The 22,469-nt window shown below is 36.9% G+C and overlaps 1 protein-coding gene across 4 annotated transcripts in view; it reads left to right on the top strand.

The window, feature by feature from the left end:
• Nucleotides 1-22,469, top strand: part of VAV3 (vav guanine nucleotide exchange factor 3) — a 202,337-nt gene that overhangs the window by 163,534 nt on the left and 16,334 nt on the right. The window contains exons 26-28 of one of the 4 annotated variants that reach the window (XR_012629887.1): nt 396-479; nt 1,002-1,172; nt 5,952-6,008. Coding sequence is in view for 2 of the 4 variants with exons in the window: in XM_074876673.1 (XP_074732774.1) it covers nt 5,952-6,108; nt 7,848-7,911 (221 nt within the window). In the remaining 2 variants the exon portion in view is untranslated. Of the gene's footprint in view, nt 1-395; nt 480-1,001; nt 1,173-5,951; nt 6,109-7,847; nt 10,403-22,469 lie in introns of those variants that run through there. The other 3 variants (XR_012629888.1, XM_074876674.1, XM_074876673.1) reach the window with 3 other exon arrangements.

Here is a 22,469-nt window from a genome sequence, read left to right as displayed (position 1 = left end):
ATTCCTAATTAAGGGCGTGTGACTAGTCTTCTTATGTATGATGACTTCCTGCTTTTGTACAGATAGAAGTGGGGCACACAAAATTAAAAAAGATAAACATTTTCTGTTAAATCTGAAAAAAATTTGCAAGAGTCTGCAGTTTTAATTTGCTTCTGTGAAACCCTGAATGGGTGTCGTCTTTCTACTTTACTCTTTGAAAAATGCAATTGTTAAAAATTAAATCATAGATCCAAATTTTCTAGTTATTATAGTCAATTTCCTTCCAGACATCCTTAGTAGGGAACCTTAGTTTCCTTATTATCAATGAATTATATAGTTAAAAAACTATTATTTAAATCTTGTGCCAATATTTCAATGTTCTTTTGCTTTTCTCTTTTTCTCTTTCTTTCTCTAAGCCCCTTCTTTGTTCTGTGGGTTTTCTTTTGTAACTCCTCCAGACTACAGCTTTGTTCCCCCTTCCTCCACTCCTTTCTGGTCAGGTACTGCTTTACTGCTTTTATATTTCTTCTAAATTTGCTTCTGTTGTTTCTGTGTGCAGCAAGTGAGGGAAGGGACGAATCTAATACTTCAGTTCTTCTCTGACTGCAAAAACTGAGTTATTACATGTTATTCTTGGAGTGTAACAAAAATCAAACTCTTAATTTTTGAAAACTGTATATTATAATAAGCAGTTGAATAGGTGTTGCAAAGGTCAATAGTCACAGCAGATTCAATCGATGACTTGACCATTAATTTGCTACGTAGCTGACATTTATGAGCCCTGTATATCTAATGCATTTATTCAAATGCACAAACCTGAAAATTCCGCTGCTTGTTGATAATTAATATATTCGTCCCATCCCTGCAGCAAACCATACTGCAGCAGTGTCTTAGAATACAGTAGTTTTTTTGTAGAAAATGCTTTCTTTAAATTCTGCATTAACATTGTTAATTAATTTTACCCATCTGCTTTCTAAATGTTATTTTCTTTATTCTCATTTAACCATCGCTGGCTTTAATAGATGCAAACATTTTAAACTGAGAGACTGCATAAAAATGCTTGAAGTAGTAGCAGTGGTAGTCTCAATTAGTGCATCAGTATGGCTATGACTTGCTCTGGTCTCTGAGACCTAGTCTTCAAAGAGATGCACTGCACCGTGGGACAAATCGAGAAGAATTTTCCTATTAGGAAGGTAAATGACTTCGAGGACCATATGGAAGTAGCTGCTACCATTGAGAACACGGTGTTCACTCGTGTTACACTGACACACCTCTGTGTACAGGAGGTGGAGGACTTGGCCTAGGTTGTGCAAATCAGGATTGAGGCTGGCTTTTGCACTAGGGAAAGGGAGGTGCCTAGCCTGCACGAACACAGACATAGCCATAATCAAGGTCTGACCAGGACATCTGAGTAGGCAGTATGTTTTGCATCTGCCCCACAGAGGTCATCCAGATTGCTTAGTGCTCTGAGGTGGATTCTTAAGGCTTTGCATAATTTCTAGAGAGGAAAAGGATGTAGATGGCAGTTCAGTAGTAGAATGGATAGTGTGTTTACTTGTGCTGAGAGTGTTTCTGATGAGTCCTTCCTCAATTCTCTCAATTCTTGCCAGGGATTTCAATCTCTGTGTCCTATACTGCTGAATGTTTTGCCCCTCAGTTATTCACTGTTTTGGAGTCTGTTTCTTCCATTTCTATCTCCTTACATGTATATTTTTCTGGGGCAGATACTTTTACTTCCTTTCAGTAGTCACAATGCTGACTGAGAATCCAAGCTTTAAGGCACTCTTCTAGTTGACATTGACTTACGTAAAGGGACGCATCTGTAGAAAAGATGAATAGAAAGCCATTCTGGTATAGCCATTTACCCTGTGGTCATGACAGTCAGCTGGAATGTCTGAAGCACTCTTCTCATTTGTATCAGAGAACACGAAGGAGTTAGGTTTTGGCTCTTTTTTGTAGGTAAATACTGTGAGCCTCTGTCCTTTTGGGCAAGGATAGAAGATGACCTCTTTCATTCAACTGCACAGTACTTGATCGTAAAGTCCATTCTTAATGAAACTGGTATCTGTTCCATGAAAACAAAATTGTGAAGTGACCTACAGTGATAGAACAGTAATCAAGACTTAGGGTTACTTTAAGCCAATCACACGTTCCCACATAGTCCCATATTGGTTTCAACAAATTATAATTATATTCCTTTTTTCCTATGAAAAACTGCTTTATCAGAAAATTCTTAAGTAACTCTAACAATAAATAAGAGTTCAATGACTTGCATATCACAATATGGTGTGTAAAGTATTTCTTTATACAAGTGCAAAATATTAAAGGAAAATATTGTAGTTCTTAATTTATCTACCTTTTTGGGATTTCATATTTTGATAGGTAGGCTACATTACTTCATAAGTTCTTAGTAAAACCATCTTTTTTAAAATAGCCAAAGAATTTGCTTACGTTAAATGAACAAATAACTTATTTCATAGTATTACAAGTATTTTTTTTCTAAAGGATCCTCAGAGCTGGCTTAGTTCTGCTGATATGGAGGTTCGTAACACAGGAGATGGGTTAAGCAGACTACTGAGCACTACTGGAGGTGCTGCCCATGCTTGTATAATAGAACTGAGGTTTGGTTAAACAGTGCAAGTAAACGTACATTGTTTGAAGGAGCGTGGAAACTAATACATGAGAGCAACCCTTAGGGGATATGGCTGCAGAATTATGAGGCCATACCACAAGGAGAGAGAAACAACCACAGGTTTTATAATGATAACATTGACCCTTGTGGAATTTCAGCACAGACAGAATCATGAGCTAGACCAGTGTGCTGTGATTACATGAAGCCTCTTTTGTATGCACCCCAGTTCCTTCATAAGTGGCCCAAACTAGTATTAAAATTCATTTGCAGCACATCTGTCTCACTGTCACCAAGAAACTTTTCCAACATATTCTAGTGTGAATCAAAGCTGACTATAGTTCCCTGTCTTTTCTTTTACTCCTGTTTACAGAAGGAAAGGCTAGGTTTAGCAAAAGTGTATTTTTCTCATTCACACATGTACCTTTTATTCACCTCCCTCAGATTTCTCACTCTATTTCCTGTTAATCCTCTGAGTAGCTCCCTCCTAATACACAAGGTTTATTTATTACTACTTTGTCAATAGCTTCTTTTTTCTCGCTTTTTCCTTTTCCCCTCTCTTTAATTTCTCATTCACATTCTCATGCTGGGCACTTTCTTTTCATCAATCTCTGCTATTAATCCCATTCTCTCCCTCCTTCCTCATTTTCCCTGTAGCTATCCTCTCTCTGTCCTTCACTCAGTGTTTCTTCTCTCTCCCATCTGTACAGATGTCCTTTCCACATGCTGACTGTCTTCCCTCAAGTTTTATTTATTCTGGGCCAGCTCTGATTGGGAATTCAGGGCTGATAGTGTCTGCTCAAGCTGTTTTTGTGACAATGTTACCAGAGAGAGATGGTCAATATTTTTTTCAAAATAAGCACTGTCGTTTTCCTCTATTCCACCACTCATCTGGCTTCCTTTTATATATTTCCTATTATGAACATCACTTTTATTTGAAAACATGGATGTTGGATTCTAAATTAATCTAAATTCTACTTTATGTCTCAAGACTTTTGGGGATACATGGCTTTGATTTCTCTTGCTTCTTTCTCCTTTTCCTCTTTGGCTTCACAACTTGAAAAAGAGTTAGAAGTCAGCCTTTCCCCCAGATCTGCCTGCCTTTCTTTTTCTATCCTACTTTTCCTCAGTATTTTCCATCTTTATTATTCTTGCATGCATTTCTTCCCTCCTTAGTTCTTTTCTTCCATGTTTTCCCAAATTTCTTCATCTTTGCGTCCTGTAATCTTCTTCCTTGCCCCTTAATCTCCTTTCTAGAGTCTGAAATGATACCCTGCTCCCCAGAATCACTCCTTTCATCCTCCAATGCTTCCCCAAATCTGCGAGTAATATCGCTGCACACCTATAAATGGTTACTGACCTTACAATCAATAACTGCTCTTTTTTTCTTTCTCCAAAACAATTGCTGCCCATGATGTGCTCTTTCCCTGTAAAATTGATTACTGCAATGCTGATAAGGTATAGGACATAACATTCATGTCAAGATCTAAACAAGTAACATGTACATCTGACTTGCTTAGAGGGAAAAAAGTATGTTTGAACTTTAATATACTTAATATATCACCTAGATTTTTTACAACATATTTATATTGTAAATCTAAGCAATAAATTGAGATGCTGATTCTCTTTTATATGGCATCCTGTACATCCTGTGACAAGTATCTGATAAGCATACTCTACATAAGCAGTCTGAAACGTTGAACTAAGCTTTGATGGCATAAGAGGCCATAATCTCTTGCCAAAAGAGTTTTTTAGGCATTCTGTTTTTGTGATATATCTAATAATATTTTAAACATAGTATCTGCTGTTATTTTAAAATAAATTGTTTGTATTGTCTCTGTAAGCTATAAATATTTCAATATATATGATTTTCATATATTTAATACTCTTTTGCAAAAGCCTCTGTTTTTGTGAAGTGTCCCCAGTGGGGTCAGAAGAAATCTTAAATACAAGCAGAGCTGAAACTGTCAAGATTTTCTAGCTCATTTGCCGTGCTTTTTGTTCCTAATTTAAATTAAAGGCAACTAGCTATGAACTTTCAGTATTACATCATTGCAGGCATTGATAGAACTAGAATCTTAATGGTATTTCCTAAAGATGATTTCTAAAAAATTGGAAAGGGTTCTGAGAAAAAAGATGATTATATGTACATTATGTCAAGTCATCCATCATGATAATTTGATGAATTCTTCTGAAATCTTTTCAGTAGGAAGCTTGCTTGTGCTTGTGAACTGCTATCTACAGTGACTTGCATAGGAAAACACTGGCATTAGTGGAAAAAATAAAAAAAGAATGTTTCGGCCAAGTAATCCAACTACAAAATGCAGTAGAGTAGTAGATGTTTTTTCTAAACTGCCCAAGTCAAAGGCTTTTATCTCCTAAGTGCCAGGCCCACTTTTCTCTCATTGGAAGACTTGAGGATTTCTTTTGCAAGTTTGGACATTCTGCATCAGGGTTGAAAACATAACTTCCTCTAAATTTATTTGGGAGAAGGGGATTACTTTTTAAAATGAGGCTTTTTTCACATTTGCTTTTAAAAAATATTTCACAACTTTTTACTGCTTAAAATGTCTGGGCTTTACATTGGCAAAATGCTCACATATTGACGTAGATTAAAATTTTTAAATACTAATTTCACTGAAATTTAGGAGAAAATATGTAAGGATTTTTTTTCTTCATGAAAAGCATTGTAGATCGAATTAATTGGTGATTTACAGAATAAACTTCTGAAAAGAGTAGATCTACATCAGCCAATGTTCATGCAGATTGTAACAAATGATCCATAGAAATTTCTTGTGGAAACTCTACTTCTTTGCTCATGCTGATGTTAGCTTCCAACTTTAAGTGCATTAATATTTAACTTGGGAGTTGTTTTTGAAAGAACAGCACCTTATTCTGTTTGTTTTGCTTCATTAGAGGTTTAAAGTTAAATCAACTGTAAATGCTAATAATTCTTTTGGAAAGAAATTAGTGACCTGTAAAATATGTTGATGCATGTAACTGGCAGCAAGTTTTACTACGAAGCACAAATACAATAATTGCAAATGTATTTAGCAGTTTTGGGGTGGGAGATATTTTATTTACTGTTCATCTAGTTTGACTTTTTTCTAAAAATAAAAAACTTTAAAAAAATCACATAAAATCCCTTCAACTTTTACACCGTTCACCTGTTTTCAAACCTTCTTGATCTGTGTAGTGCAGATGCTTTCACATTTGCATAAAATGAATGCCAGCGTATGTGGTTGTGAAATCATTGTTTTCTATTCTACAGTACTGTAAGTACTGGAAGTACAGTACAGTAGTAGCCTTCAATTAACAAACCTTAATACTTGTTTCATTTCAGTGCTAAGCCCGAAGGTGATAGGCATTGCCATAGCCAGGTATGACTTCAGTGCAAGAGACATGAGAGAACTGTCCTTATTGAAAGGGGACGTTGTAAAAATTTATACAAAGATGAGTGCGAATGGCTGGTGGAGAGGTGAAGTAAATGGAAGGGTAAGGTTGGTTTGTTTTTTTTCCTTTGTCTCATTTCTGCTTTCATTGACAGTGATTTTGTGGAAGAAAAAAAAAAAAAGTGTTCCTACATCATGAACCTTCTTTGTATATTTAAATTCCCAAGATACAGCATGTTCTCATCTGTGTTTCATAGGAGCCAGGCAGAACTCTTGCCAGGCAGCTTTCCCAGCATCTAAATTAATTGGTTATTTAATGTGACCTACCAGGCTGAATATTTGGGCAAGATTATATGGTTGGAAAATAACCAGGATTAATGGTACAGCTACAGCTGAACTTCCTTGAACTATGTTGCACACATGTATTTGGGGTCAAAAGCTCAGGTTCCTGATGCTGTGGAAGTCTGTTTAGCAGTTTAACACTGAATGATTTCCACACCTTTCCACATTGCCAGCCTACAATGCAATGGAATCAGCCACCTTTTTTATAGGAGGCTGCTTCTTTGATCTCTAAAAATGTAGTACTCTGGGACTTGTGTGGAAGTAAATTTCAGTTTTGACCTATAAAAGCTATATTGTTTCAATCTTAGTATATCGCTTTTTAATGCAGATTAGTCAGAAGTATTTGAGGCTGCTGTTTCCATGTCAAAAAGGCTGAAATGCAGGGTCAAGGAATGCGAGGTGGAAAAAAGTAGATTGGCTGGAAGCTGGATATGGAAGTTGCAAGTCTGATTGAAGTAGATGTCCAGATCTACTGCTTTATGCAGTTTGGAGAATTTTTTTTTTTTGAATCTACATGAGCCTGGTTATGATCTTTAAGTGAAATGGTCAATTAGACAAGACATAGGGAAGCAGAAAAAATAGTGGTCATCCTATATATGTTTTACATCCGAAGAAAATTGAGCATCTCATTCTAATGCACCTACCCACATCTTGAAGGATGCCCCTGTTATATGCTAACGTTCTTTCTGATAGCTTTCCCTGCCTGGATTTGAGATCATAAACTCACTTCTGGAGGTATTTTGGCAAGGTAGTTTAAAACAAAATTTATGCAGTTACTCCTTCCAATCATGCTTTACGTTTGGTTTTGAGGTCTTTGAGTGTTAAATAGACTTAGATATAAAAAAGTCTGAGTGAAAAACCTAAAATGAATAGATAATAAGAAATATATGACATCGCTTCCCTGTATGTCTTATATAATCCTTATTTGACACATCATTAATTTCAGAATGGAGATGGCATTATAACTTACGAAGTGTAAAACACTGGACTTTGTCTTCCAGTTCTGTCTTATTTAAAACTCCTGTTGGTGGCAGTGGAATTTAACTCCATGTAATGCAATCAAATTGGTCACTATTTCCTTTGTAAGAGAATGCCCTGGACCTAACTGAAGCCTGTTAAATATTTAACTGCTCATTCAAAAAATAGCATCATCCTGCCAATAGTAAACCTACTTCTGCTCTTTGCATTTCTGGACTTTTTTCTGAATGCTTAGACTTCCAATTTGGGCAAAAGTTTGCTTTGTTTTGGTGGTGTGTTTTTTTTTTTTGTGTGGTGCTTTTTTTTTTTTTTTTTGAGGGGATGGGGAGGGGTTTAGTCTCCAAATTGTCATGTCTGCAAGTTACTCTTTTATTTAGGGTACTTACCCTAACTGTGGCAGGTCAGTCAAGTTTATCTTTGTAATCTTATATTTACTGAACAGACCCATCCTTGTTTTGCCTAGTTCAGACATTTAAAAAAACCTGTGCATCTCATGTATTATTTTGTTCTGCTTTTCCCCTTTTTAGGTGGGCTGGTTTCCATCAACTTATGTTGAAGAGGACGAATGAATTAAAACCTTTCCTCTGCTGACCAGCAGTTTCAGGGATTGTAAACATTTAATATCTTCAAAGTGTTATTGGTCTTGTTAAGTATTTAAAAAGCAGCATTCTTGTCTCTCTGAACCTTCCAGTCTTAATGTTGGGATTTATACAGAAGTTTGTGCTGACAGATTATTATCTTGCCCAGAGCTGTGCAAGAAACAACCTGCCAGTTTGCCATCACTGGGGATCAGTACAAAGTCCAACCTTCACCTTCCCAGAAGAACTCTGGAAAACAAATTTCTTTATGCTCCTTTTCATTTCACCCTGTACTACACCATGAATACTAGCTATGGCTGAATATTTAATGTCTCTTTTCTTCTAGCTAACATCTGTGATGGTACAAGGAGAATGAAGGCTTGTTATTCCTTATCATGGCATGCAGAAAACAGAGTTCAGTCATTCCAGTGGGCATAAAGTATAGTCAGTAGACTTGTCTTGAAACATCAAACTACTTATCACCTTACAAACAGTTTTACACTCTCAAAAACTTTCTGAAGGAAATAGGTAGTAAACATGAGTAGCATTCATGCATATATAATTAGTTAACGGACTACTTTGAGGTCCTGCCTAAATCTTCTAACAATTTGTTTAAAGACAACATTTTTAAAAGGCGTAGTGATGTGGTATTGCTTGAAAAAGAGTCCACAAAGTGAAATTCTGGGATCCTTTCTTTGTCATTGCAAGTCCTTCTGTGTGAAGTTTTTTCGTTTAAGCAGTTGACCATAAAAGTGCAGCTGAGGATAGTCACGACAAGATGAGTTTTAAAATTTTCAGGGTTAACATTAAATAAATATTGTAGATTTATTCTGTAGGAGAGTATACTAATGCAAGATGATGTCAGTTTTCAAGAACAAAACTTTATCTTAACATCTTGATTGATTTAGATGAACTTTGGTGCTTCCAACTCTAAACTGTCTTTCCTAGTTAGGCAGGACTTTTTACCACCTTTTGTGCTCTTATGAGGTAATACAAAGGGAACTTGCAGACTTCTTCATGCCCTTTCCTCTCTTGTTCTCTGAGATGCTAACAGCAGTTCAGTGAGTGAGTGGTCTTGTTGCAGTGCTATGAACATCTCCAAGGAAAAACGTGGCTAGGTTAACTAGCTTGACATATCAGGCCTTGTGAAGTGGTGTGCACCCCTTGGTGAGGCAGTGTTTTAATGTATTTATGGAAGGTCAGAAGTGCTGTAGTTATAAGCGAGAATAAATGTGGGTGATGTCTTCAGATGTGCAGTTTCAAATATTTAGGTAATGGCTAATCTGTCTTGAAAACTTCAGAGAAAATAAAGCTCTTAAATGCATTTTCTTTCTACAGTAACATTGACCAATCAAGAAAAGTTAATTCATTCTGTCTCACATCCTCTCTTTTGCTTCTCCCTGTCCTTTTTTCACATAGGCATTTTGCAGTTAGTGTGCGTAGACACTGCACAATTTACCAGTGCGGTTTTTCCCACTCTACAAGCAACATAATATCCACTGTTCATCCACAGAGCAGAATCTGCTAGTACGAATTTCAGATTCTTTTTTGCTGTCCCCAGTATTCTTTGCTTCTTTCTGGTCTCCTTCTGCCCATCAGGAAGAACCAAGTACAGCACAGAGGGTTTACAGTAATTTCCTTTGTCTCTGCAACCATCTTACCCATCTTACCCCTAGCATACACTGCTTTGAGACCAGGTGAAAGAGAGGATCTTCTAATTAGAAATTCTCCACTTGTGAGATTCAGCCTTGCAGATGAATTTCTGCTGATGCTCTTAACTTTTCAAGGATTTACCTCAAAATCAGTGAACTGTGATTGTGTTGAGTACGTTACTTGATGGAACAATTGAGAGCATTTGTAAGTATGTAGATTATGCATAAAACATATTTTGTAAATGATGTGTACAGCAGCATAGACTATACTGTCTTTAATCATGTTTTGCCATGCAGTTTTATTGTCTATTGTGAGCTTGATCCTATATTCCTTAAGTAGACAAAGTCGATTCTTTCACAGTTTTGCCTGCTCAAGGGGTAGAGGAATAGGCTCTAGGCCTGTGAAGTGTTTAGTGCTTTGTTGTCATGTAGTTCTGAGAAGAGACAGTTTAATTCGAGTAGAGAAATACATCAGTCATTTTCAACAGCTTGCTTTTAGAATAATTTTGAGTAGTTTCTCCATCCTAAAGTTGCTGTAAAGCTTTTAAGCAATTCCTGAGTCTAGTAATCAGCCTTTGAGAAGAATGAAAGCCATAGATAAACTTACTTTGGTGGCATAAATCTACATATCATTGTCTGTGTTTAATGCCCTGTATTGATTGAGTTAATGCTGCGTCTTAAACTATATTTTGAGTACCAAAGACTTGCAAAATATGCTGGAGTGTCTCCTTCATGTGCTGCTTTTGCCTGTATGGAGGTTTTGTTGTCATGCAATAATGGAGTTACAGTACTTTAATTTGTACTATTTTGTAAATATGTTAAATATAATAAACTGGTTAATTTTTTGTTTAATGGTATGTGTCAAAATGCTTAGTTGGCTAGTATGAAGGTTGTACTTCGTTTGTTTAACCACCTTCTTACTGTGAACAGAAGTTGATAATGTTCTGTTTTGGTTTCCCAGATGTGTATAATCCTTGTTTAGCTGTAAAACTGAGCTGTCAATATAAGTGGGATAGTATAGCTTCCTTGAGAGCTTTTTACTGTTGGGATAATTTGCCTTCTGCCACATCCAGGAAGGTGGTGGGGTTTTTTGCTTTGTTTTTTAGCTATAGAGAATATTGTGGAATCAGTCATATACTATTGATTTTTGTCTGTCAATGATGATACTTGTAGGTTTTTTTGATGGAAAAGAAGTTGTTCTTAAAAAGTGTCCTTTTATGTGTCATGTTTCATAGCAATGTCCTTTCTCTTCCACCTTCTGTTTTCTCCCTCTGTCATATGTGAATTAACATACAAATTCCAGTTAATTGAGCTCAAATCTGAAAATATAGTCTGTGTCTAATTTCATGGATTGATAACCTTTTCATGGTGTAAGCCATCCATGCATTTTTTACAGTATAACATTCATTATTAATATGTTTATAAAAATATTTCTGGACAGCTGAATTAATTCAGCAAGGTCAGTGATGATATAATTGCAGTGTTGTTTCATTGTGTCCCTTCTATTTTTCAGTAGCAGGTATCTTCTTGTGGAACTGCCCTTCTAATAGATAATTATTAAACTTAATGAGGCATTTACACATCTCTACAGATATAAGGCATAATTTTCCTGTCACCCATGAACATATCACATAACTAAGAGTCACACGTAACGCAAGATGCAAAAATGTTTCTCAATTAAATTCTCTTGTTAACAATATCACACTCAGTCACAGACGTTCTCCTTCCCCTTATATGCGAGAAGAGATGTGTGTCTGATGGGTGAGAAATTGAGAGAGCGCTGTAATTAGGGCGTAAGAACCACTTGTGACTGTGTTCTGCATAATTTTTTCAGTTATAAGGCTTGGAAGCTTATTTGAAAATCTCAGCTTGAAAAAAACCAATCTAACTTGAACAATGAAAATTATGCCAACCAGGATATATTTCTCCTTTGCCTCACAGGCAAACTCTAGATGCTGTATGAAGAGGAAGAAAAGGTTTATTCTCAAGGTTTTAGCAGCTCATAAAGGGGAGAGAGAGGTGCTGTCTATAAAAGAAAAAAGTGGGGCTTGTTTATACAAAATACCCAGCCTCAGACCCGGGTTTTGTTCTGTTGACTTTGATGTTCATTGCAAAAATGTTTGTTTCTATTTCATGATCAATGTTGCCAACACTTTGGAAAAAGAGCTGCAACAGCAAATATAATTTATGCATTAGCACTGTCACCAACTGTATTGACACTACAGTAAATGAACTCTTGTCTCTTTGCTACGAACGGGGCTGCTGAGAACCTTACATTACTATTTTATCTGAAACTCAAGTTCTTCTGTGCAGAGAGCACTTGCTTACTCCATTTGAGTGACAGAGGAAGCACTCCTCTCCATTTTCTTGCTGAGGATGATGTTATATGGCATGGAATATCTCTTTTGTTAGTTTGAGTCATCTACCTGGTTGTGTCCCCTCCCAGCTTCTATTCCCTGGGGTGTGAGGGCACCGAGTAAGAAACATAGAAGGACTTGATGCAATGCAACACTGTTCAGCAATAGCTAAAACATCAGTGTGTTGTCAGCAGTGTTTCAGTCGCAGATCTAAAATACGGCAGGGTAAGAGCTGGTATGAAGAAAGTTAATGCCATTTTGATCAGACCCAGTACAGCAGGCATAAAGGTAAAACGACCGGCAGAGATGCTGTGTGTATATGTAATGCACCGTGCTTTAGCAAGCCACAATAGTAGCTGTTCTCATCAAATTCAGGTGGGGTCATCACTGGCATACAACTTTGAATCTTGGAATGTGTTCATTTAAGATACAGACGTCAATACATTCTCTAGCCTTTCTTGAAACGTGCCATGGAATTTTAGCTCTTACCTAGATGTCCACTATATGGAGGAAGGGTAGTTTTGAGTAACTTCATAAAGCTGTGAGATGAGCTGTTAATGGTACGTACTTTTTCACAAAATGCTGAAATGTACGATGCATGTATAATTAGCTAATAGAACTATAGAAAGGATTTAGCATCAGAAATTGACTGCAGAAGGGTGATTCATTGCATTATCTCAGCAACTTCCTTTTCAAGAACAGAGTGCTGTTTGTTTTTATAGCAAATGAGATTTGAGTTTCTAATTTAGTTTTATAATTCCTGATCTGCTGCAGTGTATTCTGCCCATTCATTATAAGGATCTCTGCTGCTTACATGACTGTGAAGTTAGATTTTATTTAATAAGCCACCTGAAATGTTTGAGTTATGGTGACTTTATGAGTTACAGTTTTTTACCAGCTAATGTGCTTTTCACAAAACATGTGAGTTCATTTTAAAATGTTGCAATCTGACCTTAAGTAAACTCATAGTTACAACAAATGGCAGGTTTGGAGGTGGCTGTTTGCCAAGGGTCATGAGGCTAGTTTGCTTCTTTCAGAAATGTGTTTTTATATTAATAGCATAATATGTGGCTTTAGGAAGAACATAAATAGAAAAGATCAGAGAACAAGAAGTAAAAACTTGATACCATATGTGTTAGAAACCACCTGGTGTGTGATAACTTTTCTGAATGATTGCCCAAAATATTAAATGTCTATTGATAGCATTGGATTGGAAACAGAAATTCTCTAATGCTTCTATATGAGGAAACTTTGCTAATGTGGTAGAGGGATCAAGGACCCTTGGACTTGGTCCCAGTCTTACCAGATAACTCTGTAAATCTGTCTTCAATTAGTTGTATTTCTTCCCAAAGCAATTAAGAGGCTTCCTCAGGGAGATGCAATATTGTTCCTAGGATTATAATTACTTGTGTAAGGTTAATCGAAATATGTATAATTGAAGGAACCTTTTTCTCTGGTAGTTTTACAGTCAGTGTCTGTGTAGCTTGTAAGCTGTTAATAACGTGGAATGTGCCAGGAGGCCCCCATCCTACTAAGTTAGCAGGTGATGTACAAAACACCTTTCCTACCTCTTCTCACAGATATTTTGTTTTTTGAATCCTGAGATTTTTCCTTTCCCCTTTAAAAGGCCAGTTAGTTAAATACAGTGTGAACGCAGTGGCTTGGGAGCTTTTTCTCCTTTGCTTCCCTACTGCCTAAGATAGACTCCTCAGAATGGCTATAAGAAAACTTTTTGTTTTGATGTAAGAGAGGGGAATGCTTACCTCAGAGAAATTTGTAGGCCAGTTTTATTCTCTCAATTTGATGTGTCTCTGAATATAGCTTCATTACACTTAGACTGTCTTGTCTTTGTGATGGATGAAAGATTGAATTCCATGGAACTGTGTGTTCCGTAATGTTTTGGGTGTGACTCTTCGGTGTCATCTGAGTGTTTTGATTGAAAGGTTGAAATAACAATTGAATGTATTACACACTGAACAGGAACCTGGTTTTCATTCTTTTTTTTTTTTTTTTTTACCCCCCAAAATCATAGAGACTTACCAAATTCAATTGAGGTGTGGTGTACAAGTCAACATGCTTAATCCCATAAGTATGTAAGTTGTCAGGAATATTAACATGGAGAGAAGAGAAGAGAAATACAGGCAGATCATAAAACCAATCATGCCTGATTTTTGTTCTGGTAATACTAATTTTTATTGTTAACGGAAGGACAGGATCAGACTTCATTACCTATTATATCAGCTGTTCTATTCCCAAGTAGAGGATGCAATAGCAGGTCTTCTATTCATATTTTATTTTAAAAAGAGAGATTTATTGTTCTCACAATTGTGGTGTAGCAATATAAGCATATCCAGTTGGATCAGGTAAAGTCAGGCATTAGAAGATTAAAAGGCAGATTGTTCTTCAAATCAGTATGTCACTGACTTTTTCTAGATACTAAGTTGTGGAAAATCAAGCCCCAGCAATCTAAACAAAATCTAGATACAGCTTTTCGGTCTTTGCAACTTTGATTCACACTTTGGGGAAACATACCTTTTCTCCTACGTTCTCCAGAACATGGGAATTCAGGCTTAGTCTTCCTGTCACGGAAGTCTGATTACAACTCCAGATTTATACAATAAGTCCTTTTTATTTTGTATCTTCTGGGGCATGCTAGTAAACACTCATATAAGTATACAAAACATTTATATGGAAAATACTGCCTACTACCCCAATGAGCCCCATGGCTTTGGAAAAAACAAGCTTCCAAAAGCAATGATTCCCTGCTTGCGCTTTCTTCATTTTCAAATCTTTGAGGGTCTCAGTCTGTCTTCAGGGAGTTCAGTTTTATACCACACTCAGGGATGTCTATTTCAAATGTGACCTTCCCCCCATAAACAAATTCTTGACAAACGCTACTTTTTCTTGTCTAGAAAATATATTCAGAATACTTTCAATGATGTCATGCAAGCATGGGCTGTGAGTGGGCTGGAGGACAGGATTTTAACTCACTCAGATACTGACAAATTGGTAATTAAGAAAAGAGGATGCAATTAAACAAGAATATCTGTGAAGCTATATTTGCAGGTGGAAAGAATTGACTACACTAGTTAAGACTGGGCAACTTCTGGCTAAGCAGCAGTACTGTATTAAAGGATGGAGGGAGAAAAGTAAAAGGAAGTCATGGACAGAACATAACAGGATTTTACTGTGAAGAAGGTAAATAATGTCTTGGTGTATAGTAATGGGAACATCATCTATAAAATGTTTAGTTATTTAATTCATTTCTGGTAAGGCTTCAACTGAAGTAGTTTGTTCAGCTTTGGGCACTAAATTTTGTGTAAGATACAGTCTCATTGAAAATATTCCTGAAGAGCCTAACAAAGAAGCATGAAGAAACGGGCGTTGTTTGAACCAAATTACAAATGCAAGATTGTCTGGGGAAATTGTGGAATCGCCAACACTGGAAGTTTTTGAGATACAGTTAGCTAAATATATGTGAGGGATACTTTAGTTAAAGATGCCCAAGTTACATACCACATGTTCTTTCGGAGCTCCTGCTGTACTGCCTTTCTGTAATTGTCTCTCAGCTGTGCAGTGCTTCAATCTACTGCTGGTGTTTGCCAAAATCCCATAGAAATGTCACACCGATGTAGAGAGGGAAAGATATACAAAAGGTGGTAAGGTGAACATCCAACATCGAGCTAGCAGGCTGCTAAATATGCAAAGAGTTTGAATGTTTATGAACTAAAACAGTTTCTTCAGAAGATGCAGTTGGCTCATGTTTATCTCACAGTAGTGTAAAAATAGTGTAAAACCACAGTTTTAAGAGTTGGTTCACAGTGGGAAGCATGAGCTAAACAGCATTATTACAGTTTATAAGTTTGTTTTTGATAGAACATACTGTTGCAACATATGCAGTGTGTCAAAATCAAAACTTTTCTTAAATATGCATTGATTTCTGGGAAGGTTAACAAGGAAGGCAGCTCAGGTACCATGTCTTTCTACTCAGTTCCAAACAGATGGAAAATGAAAGATCTGAGGAAGAGATGACTTCAAGCATCCTTCCCTCAAATCATCCGAAACCACATTTTTATAAAACAAACCCAGTTTGTTTAGTTCTGAATACTAGTGCTAAGACTAATTCTGTTTTTTTCTGTTCGACTTCTTCTAGATTAATAACAAATAAGTGTTAGCTTTTGGCATGACATCCTTTTTCTCTGTTCTAAACATATATAAAGAGATGCAATGGTTTGTTTTACACACAGCTGAATTTAGTCTCAATTTTTGGATTGTCACGAGTATTTTGTAGTTATCAGTGAAATAAATTAACAAGCACAGAAAACCTGTAGTCCAAATAGAATACATCTAGTCAGTAAGACTAATAAACCTAGGTATTTTCTCTTTCTGGCTCTTCATCAGGAACTCACTATGAAGAAAAAAGTTTTATTTGAATGTTACTGCACGAGCAGTTCTAATTACTAATAGAATTCATCAAACCATTTAGTAGTGTAGTGACATTAAGTAATAATTAATAGACTGTGTGATGTGTGGCTGCATGAAGTGACAATGATTAACCTGTGACATAACAGAATGTGCCTGGAGAACAATTGGCGTGTGATGTGACACTGTTCGTTCTTCCCTGTGTCACTGGAGGTTGGCCTGTCTCCACTCATAAAATGAAACTGGGTTCAAAATCCAGAACCTGTTAATGTGACTGGTGTTTGGAGCATGTGCGTGATTCTCTACACATCAGCCTGAATTTTGACATGGTGCTGGAACCTCTTCTCGTTGTGGCTACTTGTTTTGGAGCCAGTATTAATGTGTCCTTATGTGGCTCCCCTCTGCCTTCAAAGAGTTGGCAAAATGTCAGGATTTGCTCTACTGATGTATTAATTTTTTAATAAATTCTATAAACTATATTATCTAGACACTTGAAGTTACAGCTATATCTATATGATAATATCGTGTTATATAGTATGCATTCAGATGTGCATACAGAATATTCTTTGTGGTCTGTGTGGTTAGCCAGTATTTAGAATCTTGCTGCTTTTAGAAGAAATTGGGGGAAATAACAATGTATTTCATTGGTGTAGCCAATATACTTAAAAAGAGTATTCAAATTTTTCTGTTTTCCAGACCAAGAATCAGTTTTCTTTCCAGAGATCGAGATTTCTGGTGAATACTTTGTTAAAAATCCCCGCCCTTTTAATCTCATTAGTGGCTTTCTTCTCTGCTTGTATATTGCTTCCCTGGTTTCTTACGCTTTTTTGTTTCCTTTCTTCCTCTCCCTCTCCTCTAACAACATGAACAAAAGAACACTTCAGTGGACCCCTCATCCCTGTTTTAGGAAGCAATACCCAGAGAGGCTTTTTGCCAGCCTGAGTTAGGTTTTCACAAGGAGTACCTTGCCTTGGGCAGTAGTTTCTTATTATACTTACCAGTGCAAGAAGCATTTAATGTATTTTTTCATATAGTTAGTGTGAAAAATGCCTAGTAGAGCATTAACTTCAACTTTTGAAGTATACATATTAAAGCAGCCCAGAACACTTTCCAGCCCCGTAACAGAGCATGGTGCGTGTATATCAAAACTCTATGGAATACAGGTAGTAAATTTAGTGGCAAAACACAGACTTAATCAAGTATAATCAACATTTCCTGTTTATTTAAAAGTGAGCATTTCTTGTAGATATTGTATTTTTCATTTATTTATTTGGAAAAATATTAACATCATGTATTGAATGATTTGGTAAGAAAATCACCATATCACCTACTCAGTGGTGGCATTTTCTTACGTAAGAGTTTGTAGGACACTCTGGGTTTGGCTTCTTGCAAGACTGAGAGGAATTCTGTTGTAAGAGGGAACTGAAATTCATTTTAACAACATTCTATTGAGTAGTGGAACTTTCTAGAGATCTTATATCAAAATAGTTTGTACAGTTTTTCTACTTAAGTGATCTGTTGTGATCATGCAACAAAATAGCTTGTTATAGGGAGGGGGGAAAACTCTAAACTGAAATATCCTTTAAATGTAGTGGGTTACTTTCAAGATCAGAATTCACTATTACACTTTCTAGCATAACAGTAGGATCATATTATATTTTCTTTTAAGCTTCTAAGATAAAAAAAATATCTGAAGCACACACCATGGGAATGTAGAATATAGCCAAGCAGCTCAAGCTTGACCAGAAGTGATAAGTTCAGTTGTAACTGTGGACCTTTCATTGTCAAAAGGACACAGGCTGGTGCAAACTGAAGCCGTATGGATCAGTCAAGATGTGTGCTCTTGAGAATTATTCAGTTGCATGAGTTTTAGCAGTGATCGTGCCTGAGGCCATCACAGAGTAAGTCATAGTTCTCTGGCAATCACATAAAATAACTGCCCAGAAAATTATATTCCAGATGCATCTCAAGCAAACTGGTCTGCAGTGCATAGGGAGGAACACGTCAGCGTCCTTGTATCACATGCGTGAAAGCTGAGGTTAAAGCCATAACCCCAGAGTTGCACAGAGGCCTCAACTTCAATTACTGCAGTGGGAGCTAAGCATTCCTAAGCCTGAGCCTAAAAGCTACAGTAATCCTAGAGTGTCAGAAATAAAGTAGACCAAAAATCAAGATCTATTGCTTTTACCCAGCTCTGACGTTCTTTAAAGGAAATGCTTTGAGAACAGCTTTATGGAATTTGGATGCCTGATATTTCTGACAAAACTCTCTAGGATGAAGAATGTGCTGATGAAAGTTTGAGGAGCATTAATTATGACTGCATCCTTCCTGTTCAGTATTACTTGCTTGGGGTTTCTGATTCCAACGGTAAATGCAGAAGAAACCTATGTATTTTCACTTTTGTTGGATTCAGTTACAATTTACCTAAAGGACAACAAAGCCCTATTAGCTGAAAAAAGGCTACTCTGTCTGTTCTTGAATTCTTGAGACTGAGAAACTAATGTCATTCTTACTAAACATGTTAGTGTTACGAATTAAAAAGAAGCAACCTTCTATCTATCTACTTTCTTAATGATAAAAGATGGTCAACAACTGTCCTACAGGCAACAAATTCTGGAGGTTCAGATTAAGTTTACATCTCAATCCAAACATACTAAAATGAAAAACATGCAGTTACCAGTACTAAAGAGCTATAGGTCTATTTGTAGAAATGTTATGCACTAACTAGGTGAACAGAAATATGAAACTTGACAATAGAAATCTACAGGTGCTCAGGCAATTTGCTGACTTGAATGGAAATTTATGATACTGCAGTGTAGTCTCAGATAAGATGATGTTCACTTTTAAAGACACAATAGATATTGCTGGGAATTTGTAATTTATGGGTATTGCAGAAATGATCAACAAGGATTCGAAGATAATCTGTTTAAATCCTATAGAGAAAAAGTTGTAAACTCTCCAGGTAATGGCTGTGACAAAAGATGCCACCTGCATAGACTGTTTCCTTCTTCTAGTATGGGCAGAAATGGTCAAGGGCAGATTTACTTTCTTTCAGTGGCAAAAAACTGCTGACCACTTGAGTGCTGCTCCCTGGAGTGCCTTGAACCAGTGCTTACTGGTTAGTGGTTAGATAAGTGTTTTCATATTTTTAGAATTCTGCATGTAGCTAAGAATTCTTAGTAGGTATACAGAAAGGGCTATATAGCAGAAAGGTGCCTGAATGGTAAGTGATGATGTTTATCAAATTTCTTTTATTTTCCTCTTCTCTTATTTCCCTTTCCCTAATCTTAGGAGCTGTTGAAAAGCATGTGTTCTCTTGTGTTATTTACATTGTCAGACTTGGAAAGTTTATTACCTGACAAAGAAAGTGGTTTAGTGGTTCCTATGTGCTATATGAACTGTTGATTTGTTTAGCTTGCTTTCTCTGAGGCATGCTGATATGTTACACTGGAGTTGGGTGACTGTTTACAGACACTGTTCACAGTAACTGTGAATCCCTTGTAATCAGCCAGTACTTTTGCCTGGTTCTACATATAAATCAATAGTCTTTGCGCAGCTGAACAGATCATGTAATTTCTCATAAAACTAAACAAGCAGTAGCATGATGATATTATCGCCTAAAAACAGGTGCTAGAACTAAATAAATGGTTTTATTGATTCTCTTAGGTTTAATTAAAATTTCAGAAAATCCCCACTCTCTCTTGCTTTGGCCTTGTGATTTATCAATACAGTGTTCGTAAAGTACCAGAAACTAATAAGTAACATCATACTTAGACCTAAGGATATATTCTACAGTGTTTATACATGGGAAAAGTAGATACTTGTAGTGAAGAGATTACTACCCCAAAGGCTTTTTCTTTTTTAAGGTTTCCCTCTTCATAATGATGTTGGAAATTGATTGTTTTAGAGAATTTGAGAATTCTATTGCTGAAGAAAAGTGTGATATTTGTGAGGGGTGGGGCGAGGGCTGTGTGTGCGCAAAAAACCCGATCTATGTGAGTGACAATGACAAAGCAGTGGTCCTGAATGGCAGAGTATTTTGAAATCTGGGTAGAATGCAAAGGGATATTTTAAATTCACTTTTAGAAAAACACCTAAGTTTCCAGCTACTGCAAAACAAGTAACAGTTGATCAGTAAGGTGAAGCATAAGTCAGTGGATTGTGAAGAGCTGCTCTAATGGTATTTCTGTCACCCATTTCCCCCACAGCTGGCACAAGGATCTTCTGACTTGTTTGGCAGTGACTGGTGGCCAGCATAAAAAAAACCAATCCCGAAGTGTGGATTGCCCAGTACTACAGATACATGGGCAAAGTCCACTTATGATTTGTATCCATTATACCTCAGAGGGAGACAAGGACTACAACCAGTGCATTTGAATGCAGGAAATCAGACACTACTATGTTTTAAATGCATGCTGGAAGATGTTAAGTCTGTTAACTTGTTATGCTTAGTGCAGTCCTATAGAGACAGGATTCAGGGTAAGCTTTTGATCAATATTTTAATCATTGCTGTGGTGGAAAAACTGCTAGCCGGAGAGGCAGAGATCTCTGCTAGGACTGGGGAGAGAAGAGATTAGTTCAGGGGCACCCTACAGGGTACAGCCTAAACTTGTACTGGAAGGCAAGAGACATTTTAAAAGAATGACATATAATTCTAGCATGCAATGTCCCTGTAGGAAATGCAAGTCAAGTACACCAATAAATGAAAGAGGAAAATGCCATGGAAGGCAGTAAATCAAAAAGTAATTGATTGGAATATTTAGAGAGCTTAATTTCAATTACTGAAAGTGAGACAATGGCATACTGCAGAAGTCTGAGGTTTGGAAGGAGATAGTTGCAGTACTTACTGTTCAGCCCTCTTCGTTACTTCCCAGAAAGGGTGTGCTGGAGGAGCACAGCAGCTGGCCCTGGAGGACATGGCCATCCTCATTTTGGTACACTGTATAGCTTCAGTGTTTTCAATAGCTTGATAGTTTAAAATCAGTTTAAAACTGAATAAGTCATTAAGCCCTAGATTTGGTGGGAACGGAAACTCCCTAGGAGCACTGCTGTTCCCTGGTTGGTGTGAAGCTCCTTCGGCACTGAGGGCACCCTAGTCTCAAAGTGCTACCATGTCCATTTGCTTTTGTGGCTTGTACTGTGTTGAATGCTTATTAGAACTAAATTAAGGTCAGTCAAGCTACTGATAATTCCAGTGAAGTTATACGCTTCTGTCATCTCTCCTACATTTTTCACTAGTAATTTCATGTTTGATTTTTGGTTATATTTTAACATTTTCAATTGAAATGGTAATTATTCTTTGTCAGAACCCAGCCATTACTCTTGTCAAAAAGACATATGATGCATTAGCTTAAGGGCAATTGCTAATAACTACGTGGGTGACATTCGGTTACATAGGATGGGCAAGTCCACATATATCTTTGTCAAGTGGTCAGAGTTTGCACATGCTGGAGTTTACACTATTTGGGAGTGCTGCCGAGCTAATCATGCAAAACCAAACCAAAACAATTTCAGTTTGGCTTTGATAACAATTTTGCTATAATTAACATCTGCTCTCTCCTGGGTTCATTGAAGTCTTTTTATGTTCATGTTTTATAACTGCAACTGAAATGAGCTTGCTGAGGAGAGTGCAAGGGGGAGCATTTGGTTGCCATACAGTCTTTCTACGCGTTTTTGATGACAAAGCTTTCTGATAACTGGGAGGAAGGGACCCAATGATATTTTCTTGCACTGTTTCCGCTTGTGCAAAATATCCTTTGCTTTGCTGGACCCCTACTATCCTGCTCATGTTATGTTTTCTTTCACTTGTTGCCTCTCAAGAATGTTTTGGAACATGATAAAACATCCTGCGTCTTGTTTCATTGCCAGTGGACCTGGGGGCCACATTATAGAGTATTCAGATGCATTTGGGAATCCCATGTCATATCTGCATCTTTGGAACTTTAAAAATCAGGTTCCACTAATACAGCTGAAACAGGCCCAGGTGTCGTATCTGTTATAACAAGAAGAGTGGGAGTTTTCATCAACTGTGTATGAGAGAGGGGAATTAAGCTACTCTGCTGGTATGATGCAAATACATTTTATTTCCCTATGAAGAGAAAAATTCTCATGGCAAAGACTTTTTATTTATTTTAAGACTG

Source organism: Strix uralensis, chromosome 8, assembly GCF_047716275.1.
Source record: "Strix uralensis isolate ZFMK-TIS-50842 chromosome 8, bStrUra1, whole genome shotgun sequence".
In the NCBI taxonomy this organism is placed as follows: Eukaryota; Metazoa; Chordata; class Aves; order Strigiformes; family Strigidae; genus Strix; species Strix uralensis.
Note: the sequence above shows the minus strand (reverse complement) of the source record. Positions and strands in the feature narration are given on the sequence as shown.